General features: G+C 40.1%; 1 protein-coding gene across 1 annotated transcript; it reads left to right on the forward strand.

The window, feature by feature from the left end:
- The first annotated feature begins 1 nt into the window (after position 1).
- mapk3 (mitogen-activated protein kinase 3) lies at positions 2-11,912 on the forward strand. The gene is made up of 8 exons (XM_023796522.2): positions 2-443; positions 1,388-1,570; positions 4,843-5,032; positions 5,659-5,775; positions 7,421-7,535; positions 7,634-7,765; positions 8,320-8,429; positions 9,196-11,912. Exons 1-8 carry the CDS (start codon positions 226-228, stop codon positions 9,313-9,315), a joined length of 1,185 nt encoding a protein of 394 aa, XP_023652290.1. The 5' UTR covers positions 2-225; the 3' UTR covers positions 9,316-11,912.
- The last annotated feature ends 366 nt before the right edge of the window (positions 11,913-12,278 follow it).

A 12,278-nucleotide genomic window follows, 5' to 3' on the forward strand; every position in this document is an offset into this window, starting at 1 on the left:
CCTGTCGGGCGCGTTTCAGCGCGGAATCGGAGCGCGTTTATACAGAGCAGGCCCCTCGGCAGCGTTCGCGGCGTCTGTCAAGGAAACGGACGGACCCAGCGGAGTAAATCTCGCGAAGTCCGTAGCTTATAAATCTGTATTTTCCGAGGAATACCCGCACGCCTGAATCTCAACGTTTGTATCTGCGGAAGAAGCGTTAAACGGTTGTTATTTCTTAGAGGAACGATGGCAGATTCGAACAACAGCGCTGCGACAGTCGGCGGAGCCGCAGCCACCGGTAGCGGCGCAGCCGCTGGGCCTGGAAACGCCACGGCACCCGGCGGAGCGACCGGGGCGGCGGGGTCCAAACCTGGCCTGGAGTCGGTGAAGGGGCAAAATTTCGACGTGGGACCCCGCTATACGGACCTGATGTACATCGGCGAGGGGGCGTATGGAATGGTTTGGTGAGGCTCTGTTCCGTGCTGCTAAAACGTCAGGACGAGATACTCGTCTTATATGTTTTCAAATTAGCTCGCCGACTGGGAAACATCAGGAAAAAGCACTGGCCTGATAAACATCAGATTTATTCTTTTACCGGGTTTATTAAACTTTTTAGAACGCGTTCTTGACCCCTGATAGCATATATGTGTCGTGTTTACAACCCGCAGGCTAACTTGGCTAGTAGCTAGCACTCCTCGCGCAAGAATTCTAGGCGTGGTTGAGGCGACCAGGTCGCAGCTTGCTCAGCGCTTAGCCGCCGATTTCTTCTCTGCACAGGAAGCAGAACAGCCCAAAAGCCCGGGCATCTTAATGCATTATTAACGAGACACGGGCTCTTTGATGTGTGTTTAATCGTGCAATTCAATTACCGAGTCATGCTAGCCTAACTCCTAAATGGGAAATAACCGCCCGACGGTGGTGCAGGCTCCCTGGACTCGTTTTCTAGGTGCATTCAATCGGTGAATAAATTACACGATGGCTACGAATGGCAGGCATATTCTTGTTGAGATTCGTATAGGAAATGTCAGAGTTTAAGCAGCCTGTCGGTTAGTGCCGCTCTCCATCTGCTGCTATCTGCCTACGCGCCGCATGAAGCGATCCGTGTCCTTCCTGTAGTGTTAGTTTGAAAATGAGTATTTGGATTCATGGACGTTTGGCATCGGCCAAACCTGTATAGTAACAAAAGTATAACAATATAGGGATCTCAGGTTGGTGTCTGATATTTATTAACTGATTTGGGTTTCTTACAAGTTTAAACTGCATATAAATTAGACAACCAGTTTTAACGAAACGGTTCCCTTGCGTCGAGTCAGTGTTTGATATGTGCAGTGTGACAATTTAATTTTTTTTAAGAAACCGACACGTCTGTAAAAATTAACGATTGCTGTTTGTACACGTTCAATCTCAGCTCTGCCTATGATAACGTTAACAAGCTGCGTGTGGCCATTAAGAAAATCAGCCCTTTCGAGCATCAGACGTATTGCCAGCGCACCCTGAGGGAGATCAAGATCCTGCTCCGATTTCGCCATGAGAACATCATCGGCATCAATGACATCCTGAGAGCCCGGCACATTGACAACATGAGAGATGTGTATCCTTCACAAAACCACTGCCATGTTCCTCTGGCCTCACTGCAGGTTTTATGTCTCCCTGCATTAAGTGTTTCTTGTTTACCCGTCTGCTTATACTGCTTACTTGATGTGTACATTTACTTATTTAGCACAGAGCAAGGTACAATCGAGGCAGATGGCAAGGGTATGGATTTTAATAGCCCACTGGCTAGGCTGAACTTCCCGTGAATGCCCAAGTGTAAGCAGTATTGGAGCAAGAGCTAACCACCCCAAAATAGCAAGAATGTAACTATTTACATAAAAAAATATATATATTGGAAGCTGCAGATTAAAATTTATAGACCTATTTACATAAGAACGCTCTGCTTGAAGTTTCTGTGTTAGACAAATAGTTCTTTATCTTTGTCTCACACCCTAGCCATGTGAGAACATAGTGTCATTTTGGTTGTCCAAGTTCTTTATAAATCAGCCTGTCTACAAATTTACAGAGTAGCTGTTTTGTTAAGAAATGAAAGGCAAGATGTTCAGCCACCTTAGGACAATGACTCAGTGTGTATTCATGATTTCCTGTTTATCGTAGAGGTTGTAATTATGGATTATGTTTCTCTAGGTCAGGCAGTGAGTTGTTAACTGTTTAATCCTGTAGAAAGAAGCAGGTTGTGTTGGATATCTTGTAGCACTTTTCCACTGCCATACAGGAACCGACCCATACCTGAGCCTCACTGCATAGAGACACTAAACTTATACAGCACGATTCCAGCTCACTTTCCGGGTTTGGTGAGCGACAGTGACTTAAAACTACATCTATATTGTCCATGTGGCGTACATCATGATGTGCTATTTATTTTTACATTTTTGCTATGCACTAATTCCCACTAGCACGTCTGTGAGAATCGCTGTTATATTAGCACCCGACACTAGTGGAATTTGCATTCCTTTGTGTAAATTTGCATTACGAATCCATTCTGTTTCATTCTATAGTACTTTTTTAAGTATGAGGTTGGAAATTTTCAAGTTACGAATTATCAGGAATGTATCAAAACATTCCCATGTGCAATATTACTAATAGTGAGTAATATATAGAATATGCCTTTTTTTCCTTCAGATAATTCATACATATCACCCCAAATCACTGGTATCTCCGCATTTCAATCAGATGGTAGTGACCCAACCAACTCGGTTTATTCACACTTTCGGTCCTGCTTATTTTCAGCACGTATATGGCTTGTCTACGGCTCGCATACTTTGCAATGGAAAACTGTTACTTCGCGGTTTCACGTTAGGTGTGGCTCAGTTCCTCGTGGCAGCGGAAAAGTGCCATTGGTGCCTTGTAAATGGACTGATAAGAAGAGTGAACTGGGGAGGTCTTAGGACTCCATTTAAAGTTAATGTAATTGTGCTGAATTCCAGTAGAACAGTTACATGAGTACCCAAATGTGCTTGATTTGGGAGGGGGGGGGAATCTTGGATTTATCGTCTGTATAAATAATTTACACAGTACCCTTTGCCATTTTAAAAATGAGTATTGCACATTTGAGCTGGCTGTTAAGAACTGGTCTGTTGCACTGATAACCCAGCTGAAGATGGTATTGGGGAAGCAGAACTGATGTCCATTTTGCAGAGTGAATTTGGTGTTTATTGGGCAGTTGTGTTGCTCAATGTTTAAAAGATAGCATCAGCAGGAATTTGGCTAATGTGAAAAGAAGTAAACAAGCACAGCTGTAACTAGATTTATATCTGCCTGGGCAGATTGGTGTGAATTTGACTCTGTCTTCTTGATCCTGTAAATTGGAATCGATAAAGTGTGGATGCTGCTTTTTCCATAAAAAGGCTAAAATATTTTTCAACTTGGTGGCCAACTATGTATAGCCTGTGTTTCTGGTGACTGTCCATATTAATTATCTAAATGTAAAAAATGAGCCAGTTTCACAGTGTGATTAGCCATATAAATAGGCTTCCTGCTATACCTGCCATAGGCAAAAAGAGGTTGGGAATAATGAATAATTTGAATAAGCTGGTTGCATTTTCTCTAATACAAAAAGTTATTGCATTGTGTATTGTTTCATTACTTGTTTAGAAATCATGCATATCATTCTTGTTCCCTTCCCAAAAATCTAAGTTTGTCTTATTCACATGAGCTTGGGTGACATTGTTTAGTGACACCAGTTAGGGCACTTTTCTCAAAGTACCATACTTCAAGGTGTTGGTTTTTCCACTGGTGTAAACTGGTACCGGTGTCAAATGACATCACACATAAGGTGGGGTATTTTGTTCTGAATTTGAAAAATAACTGTAGTATATTATAGGGCTGGTTGATGTGCAGTATTAATACCAACATGGCATATTATGCACATGCAATTCTTATGTCACTAGTCAGCTAGATTAAGATCAGGCTTTTTCTTCCTTTCAATTCCCTACGGACATTATATGCAGGGATTTTAACTTTACCTGAAACAATTTTACTGTCACTAGGAAAAAAAAAAAAATCCTTGGCTATCTTTGAAATTGTAATTCTTTTACAGATTATCTAATATGTTTAAAGTTTACCTCCACTGCTTTTGCGTGAATGTCTCTGAGAAAACATACAGCAATCATAATCATTTTCATCCTTGCTGTTTAAATCACTCCTAGATGGATCTGTGAGATTTACAAAGTTCTTTATGCTTTATAAATGCCTCAATATTTATTACAACAAAATCACAACAAAAATTGTATCTGTTCTTCTGACCACATCACTTTTTATTGTTTTCTGAGATCGTAACTGTTTTCAAGGCAGGATTTGTATTATGTATGGTTATGCAAATAGCCTGCCTCTAATCGACAAAGAAAGCGTTTCAAGTCCCACCCCAAAGTACTGAGGTACCAAAGAAGTGCCCCAGCTGGTTTGGCACTTTTGGTACTAGAACTTTTGGTACTCGACTGGAATCAGTGGAAACCGTAAAGTACGGTACTTGGTGCTGTGGAAAAGTGCCCTTAGCCTCACTCCATGTCTTTGGACTGATAGAACACTGAGTACTGTAAACTCTGGAGGCTGGATTCAGTCCGCTGACACTGGACATGAGGCAACAGGGCCACCCACTGAGCCACCATGCTGCTCGGTGTGTTTGTAACACTCTATTTAATTTGACGATGTGAATCGATACTTGCGCACTGGAGAAACTTAACCTCTCATCATGCGAAAGACCATATTGTAAATGTGAAATAAATGCTTATGTCATCTAATGATCTTTGCAGTAGGAGGAAATGTATATGTTGCCTTTGGATAAAATCCTTAACTGTACATGCCTATCAGCTACATTGTGCAGGACCTAATGGAGACAGACTTGTACAAACTGCTGAAGACTCAGCAGCTCAGCAATGACCACATCTGCTACTTCCTCTACCAGATCCTTAGAGGCCTCAAGTATATCCATTCAGCTAATGTGTTGCACAGAGACCTCAAGCCCTCCAATCTCCTAATCAACACCACTTGTGACCTCAAGGTAAGAATCCCAGGTAACAGGGTGTATCTCATGTAGACCACCCAGCAATGGTTTGTCATTCATGTAGACTAACAAATGGAGTGTCTGACATTCTTTCTACTGGAAACCAGTATATAGCAGGATAATGTAGTAAAGTGTACTGATCCATTTAGACTGAGAAATGTTTAAGGTTGAATTATTTGGTTTTACACCCTTTATATCCTGACACTTTATTACTAAATTACATTTTAGTTTGTCTCACTTAACTGCATTTTAAATAATGAATGTCATTATAGTCATTAGTTTGAGTGATGCAACACATGGGTTTTGTTTCTATGAATGATTCCACTTTACTGTTAGTAGCTGATTTATTTAGAGTTTATGTTTTAGTTAGTTTCTAATTCAGACTTTGGTAAGTTTGTTTTGCACCAATTCTGAATTAGATCCTGTAGGTCATTGAGCTTTCACTGGGTTCAAATTTGGCAGAATTAAAGGGAATATCCAGTGGTACTTGTGATCAAGCTGATTGGTGTCTGCTCAGCTTTGCATGGAGATTGTGAGGTGATGGGAACAGAAGAACCTATGAAAAGCATGGCTGTTATTGGAGCATTCCTTCCATCTTTAATACCATCTCTCTTACCTGCTAGATCTGTGATTTTGGACTGGCTCGGATAGCTGACCCAGAGCATGATCATACAGGCTTCTTGACGGAGTATGTGGCGACCCGTTGGTACCGTGCCCCTGAGATTATGCTTAATTCCAAGGTACCACTTTGAGCATTATCTTCTACATGCCAAACATGCTGTTATGTCCTTCTTGTATATTGTCTTTTATGTAGACATTTTATATTTTGAAATTCAATATATTAAGTGCCCAAATTCTCAGACTAATAATTCTAATAGATGTTGTCTTGGCATCCTGTTCAGCTCTTCCCCAACATTGTTTTTTTTCTGGGACTGGCTGGGGTGCATTACTGGTTACTGAAATGAAACGGTACTACAGAAAATTAGTGTTAAAGGGTTCATTGTGCCATTTCTCACATTGCACACAAGACTTCTGTAAAAATTAGAGAACCTTCAATACATCTCAAAATTCTTATCTGCAGTATAGTTTTTGTGGACTTCTGAATCCATTTTTATTTTTATTTTGGATAAAAAAAAAAAAACTTTTTATGCTCAATCCATAGAAAATCTCTAACTGAACTACTCACCACCCCATGAGTAGGTGGGTCTGGATGTATAATGCAGTTGGTTAGAAATTTGTGCCTATGTCTGGGAGGCTGTGGATTCAGATACCATAGCTGGCAGTGTAATCATACCATCGAGCGATTGAGCAAAGCCCTTAACCCCAATTGCTCCAGGGACTCTGGCTGAACCTGTTCTCTGCTATTCACTTGTACGTCACTTTGGACAAAAGTGTCTGCTGAATAAATCAATGTTAATGCAATGTAAATCTCTAGTGGGAAATTCTGGTACCACGGAACATAAAGTGCAGGAGTGCAAGGGCAGTGCAGGTAGTACAGAGAGAGTCATTGTTACACAGACATGGATGGATGAGTGGGACTGCTGATTTGTATACATGCTTTATCTAGCCTAGTCCTACATAGGCTCTAAGAATGCTGTCCAATTACATTTGGCAGAAATGACAGTGGACCTGTTGGGAGGAAGCGGTATATTGTCTTGTGGCATTCGGGAGAAAGTGCTGCCCAGCATATGGTGGTGGGATGAGTGATGGATATGACATTGTGCAGGGGAAGGACAGAGTGGTTCACGAGGGGTGATATCTTTACTGTTGCCGTCCTTCTGGAGATTGCCCATTCATTGACTCATGATGTTGCTTCCCCAGAAGACAACAGCTTAGGAAATTTCGTTCGTTGCTATGGACTCATAGAAGATCCCTTGTAGCTTTTTGCACACATTATAAGACCTCCAGAGTGGCTTCCTCTGGCTTCCCTTGTTACGGTGCATCTGATATTAGTCAAGTGCTTCAAGTGGATCGCAAGGTGCTTTTCTGATCACAGCACCCCCTCATCCTCTCCCTGGGTGGGTGGTGATCTCACAGGCTCCCAGGAACATACGAAGCCTCCACAATGTGCCACACGGTCTCAAAGCATCACATGCCACCTGTTAGGTAGAGCATGATCCAGGACACTGTGGGAGCCCCATCTTGCATCTCTGCAAGCTTATTCCACAGTCGGATCAGCTGGTTGCTATATTTGCTAACTGTACTCATATATATATATATGAGTATATATAACTGTACTCATATATATATATATATAAAGGGTTAAAAGCAACCAATAAAAAGTCTTAGAAGGTAAAATAATACATAAATGGCGCAAATAACCAAGCAATGTATAAGGCAATCCATGCTAGAAAGCTAATGACTCTGTCATTTGTGCTCTCTTAGGGCTATACCATGTCCATTGATATTTGGTCAGTGGGGTGTATCCTGGCTGAGATGCTCTCCAATAGACCCATTTTTCCAGGGAAGCACTACCTGGACCAGCTGAACCACATACTGGGTAAAACACACTGGGCCCACCTGGATACGGTATTGTGAATTACAGCACAATCTGTCAGCTTGTACTGATGCAGTATGTCATTGATTTTGTCCTGCCAGGCATCTTGGGCTCCCCTTCTCAAGATGACCTGAACTGCATCATTAATATGAAGGCCAGGAACTACCTACAGTCTCTTCCCCCAAAACCCAGTATTCCATGGATTAAACTGTTTCCCAAGGCAGATAACAAAGGTACCTACTCTATGCTCTATTGAAAAGAGGAGAGTCTATGCTTTTGTGTTTCTATTTCCATACTTCCTTTATCCATTATATACTCTAATTTAAAATTGAACCTAAATGAACCTGAACCTTTACATCACAAGTGAGGTTTCTCATGTACATTGTATTCAAAAATACACACATACTAATACCAAAACGAATTTTTTGAGTATGCAAATATGGACACACTTTTGTAACAGATTCTGATGGAACAAGTCACCAAAGCATTTTAATTTTATACTGTGGTGGACCTGTTATGTGTTTTAAATTGTAAATGTCCTTTATGAATTAAATCTATGTAAAAAGTAATATTAAAAAAAATAATAAAACAAGTGTTCCTTTTGTGAGCCCTGAATAGCATGAATTACTTGAGTAGGGGGTGATTTCTTACAGCTACCAGCAGGGGTCACTATATAGCAACACATAGCACAACATATTAGCTGTTCTGAAGCTAATATAAAGACGTGCTGCTGTTCACCATGTATGTGCTGTGGGCAGGTTTTCATTGTCATTGTGTATTTTATCAGCCCTGGATTTGCTGGACCGGATGTTAACCTTTAACCCCAACAAGCGCATTACGGTGGAACAGGCTCTGGCCCACCCTTACCTGGAGCAGTACTATGACCCCTCGGATGAGGTGAGCCTGACCTTTTTTTGTCCTTATTTCTTCTATTGTGGTGATTTGTAAATTTAGCATCCTATCACTCTGCCTAGTGAATGCCTGTATATTTTGGTAGTGCTGCATAAGGAATGTTTCAATTTTTAATCGCTTTGTTTAGTTTCCCTTGACACTTTTTCCAATCCACTTGTCACAACCCACTTAATAGCTAATTTTTCCAGATGAAGTCAGAACACTCTTCCTTTTGCCTTTATGTGCCTTAATTCATTGGATAACGTTTTGTGTGTGTTTTAAGTTAGGAAAGTACTGCCTTTACTTTACTGCTCCTCATTTATCAGCCATTATAAACAATGACACAGTAAACCAGTGATCCCTCATTCCTTGAAGCCAAAAAACACATTTTATACACGTTAAAGAATGTTCTGCACATATTATTGAAAAAATGTCTCCTTATCTAAAATGGCTGCAGCTTTTTCTGCAGCTGTTTGCATTTGGCTTCCGCCTGATTGGTCAGTAGTGTGTGAATGCGCATGAGCAGCTGTCAGCAGGCATGCTTGCAGCACCATTTCCACCAGTGCTGCTTATGTCTGACCTGCTTTTGCAAAACTGTTCCTTTTGTGTTTTTCCAGTTTATTAAATACTGACAATAACCACTTGATGTTGTACAGGTACCACGTTATAATTGCTGCATAATCATGATTGCTTTTGTTAAACTAGCAGTTGTTGTATGACTTGTCTTGTGCACTAAACTGACTGGCTTTGTTGTGTGTGTGTGTACATGCAGCCGGTTGCAGAGGAGCCTTTCACATTTAACATGGAGCTTGATGACTTGCCCAAGGAGAAGTTAAAGGAGCTGATTTACGAGGAGACTGCACGTTTCCAGGCAAATTACCAGGGGTCCTGAGGGACCAATAAGAGGATAGGAAACTGGGGTGATGGGAATGAAAGGCAATGAGGAGTTGAGGTGAAGGGTGGAATTCACTAGGACTCCCAGAAAGAAAACATACAGTAAGATACATGTATGTCCCACTTTGAGACACCCCAGCTTGTGTTTCTGTTCAACCAAAATAGGTTCTTCGAAAAACGATCAAATCTTTCCTGTATTATTTAGCATAATATCTAACTTTAAAATTAGTTTTACACTTTCTGGGATTCGTGAACCTGGACAAGTATTGCTCTTTTAAAGACTGAATGTTAGATGGTACTTTCAGTCTTTGGAGAACTGCCCTTTAAGATTATATCTAATCAAATAAATGGCAGGTCTTTATGACACACAAATCAATATTTTAATATTCATGAAATGCCTAAACAAATCTGATGTATTGCATGCATAGTATTTGTTCTATAACTTAAAGCAAGATAAAACGCGGTCTTACAACTGTGCATATTTTCAGCTTTGAAGACAACAGCAAAGCAGAAAAGGCTTCAAACAATTATTAAATGTATTAAACGTAATGTTTAATGGATAACGTTGTATGAGAGAAGTCATGTCTTCAATAGGTTTCCTCTGTCATAGCTCTGTAATTCAACGGTTTAACTGTTGGTATGTGTTGTTGGTCCTTCCTTCGACTGGCCTTTTCACTTTTCTCCATCCCTGCCCTTTATTCCCCCCTGTGTCTTGCAGTCCTCCCCAGCTCTCACTGGGCTGTGGCCCGTCACCCATCGTGCATATTGCTGTAATGGACCCTTCTGTCTGTTTTTATTTCTTCACAGAAGGGCCATTGTTGGTCTGTAAACGTAGGCATAATTTTGTTTACATTTTAAGAATAACTGTTGTGACTTACGGTTTATGGCCAGACATTTTTTAGGTTTATGGAATTTAAATTTAGTCTATAAAATACTTGTTCATTGTTTTACTGTTTAAAGAGATGAAATTTCTATTTTATGGTCTTTATATGTTCAAGTTTGGTTGGAATATTTGTCAGTCACATGGTCCCTGTGTTATGTTCGTTGGACGGGATATGGTGAGACACTTTACTGTTGCCCTAACTGCCTTTCAAATTGGTGTATTTTCCCCCTTTCATCCCACTTTTCCTCTATTTCAGAAAGTCACTCACCCATCTATGCGTTTTAAAAATCAAACCCAAGCCCCAGCCTTTGCTCTGTTTTGTGTTCTTTCCCTGACATTGTCCCTATATGGTGTTTATCTCTCCCTTTGTCCTTACATTTCAGGGAGTTTTTGTGTAAATATTCTTACCCTTTTTGTTGGCATGGCCAGCCAGGTCTATGATTATTTATTAAATGACGGTTGTACCTTTTTAAGAGGGTGTCTTGCTCACAGTTATCTTCTGTATTTCATTTTTTTAATGGTTTGATTGTACTAGTTGTGGGAGAAGTTGCGCCTGTTGTAAAGCCTTGAGCAGCAGACACATCCTTGATCTGTCACTGACTCCTATATAACATTTATCTTTCTCACCCAATCCTTCAACCTTCAATCGGCATTCCCCTTAGAGCGCTCCTGTTCCCAGTACAGCCCAATGAGCTTTGCTACTCCACCACATCTGCTAAAATGGGGAGTCTGTACCACATTGCCACGCCATTGTGTTATCACCCAAAGCTCACAGATATGCTTTGTTGTTGGAAGTGCTGTCCTGTCACATCTGCATCTCGACTTCAATGTTTCTGAAAGGGCTCACATAACGGCTGTGGTAATAAAGTCCATATCTGTTTAGGCTTGCCTACTTTGTGAATATTTGTAAGATGCCTATGTTAATGACATTTTATATGTGAGATTTGATATTGTATTCTCAAATTTATAAAGTAAATATGAAACACCCATTGACAGTTTGTGAAGGTTTGCAGTTGCTTTCTGTTAAGATGACATGTACGGTCTGTTGCTCGTTTCAGAAAATGCCTCGTCTTTCTACATGTTGGGGAATTTTCCATGGTGAGGCAGTTGTGTAATATAACTATTGATAATGTGATGCAAAATAGAAATCGAAGCAAATGGGGATCTCGCATGGCAATGGTACATACTGTTTTTGCATATTAGGCAGCCGCAATTATCGTTGTTTGAAAACAGATTTCCTTAAAGGGACCAGATGCTGATTAGTTGTCTTTTTTGCTAGTTCCCTGATAAAGTGCTGCATACATAATAAAAGTAATGATGAACAGTGTCTGACATCTAGAATTTTACACTGGTGAAAAATATGAATGAATTGAACTGTTCTTGTAATCTGTAGTTAAAGTATATGGAATGCGTATAGGTCATCAACCTTTATTTTGTTTGTTTTTGAGTTGCTGTTATTCCTGTGTATATTGTTAAGTTGGTGAAGCTTTGGCGGTTTTTTATTATTACAGAAAAGGGACTTGATTTTTTTTTTTCCTCTGTTTTGGGTGTAATAAAAGCCAACATTTTGTTTCCGACATGATTTTTTTTTCTAAATATTAAAATGGAATTATTTTAAAAGTATGAAATACTCAGAGATTAATAGAAAATGTATACAGAATATGGGTATTATGATAAACAGAAGTTAAATAAAATTTCCATTCTGAATATTATTTCCTTTCTCCATTGTTTTATTGTGTCGTCCCTAGAAAAGTTGAATGAAACAAATTTTGTATGAAATGCTGTAGAAAGTGTCAAGGCCAGAACCTGGTGCTTAAAAGCATAGGCCTATATGAAGGCACAATACAGACATGGTGTGGTTGCTTAGCCTTTAATATGGCAAGTATATACCAAAAGGTTTAGAATACAGCATCATTTATTTCCTGTTGGATTAATCGTTACCAGCAACTTGCCACACAAGCTGTCTTTTCTGGGAAATAGTTAACTGTCCAAGTCATCTATTGTGTCTTAACGGGTTTCTGGAGTCACTTGTTTCAACTGCTTTGTAAAAGAAACTTTGTGTTATTACATTCTTTAGA

This window comes from Paramormyrops kingsleyae, chromosome 5 (assembly GCF_048594095.1).
Source record: "Paramormyrops kingsleyae isolate MSU_618 chromosome 5, PKINGS_0.4, whole genome shotgun sequence".
NCBI classification, from domain to species: domain Eukaryota; kingdom Metazoa; phylum Chordata; class Actinopteri; order Osteoglossiformes; family Mormyridae; genus Paramormyrops; species Paramormyrops kingsleyae.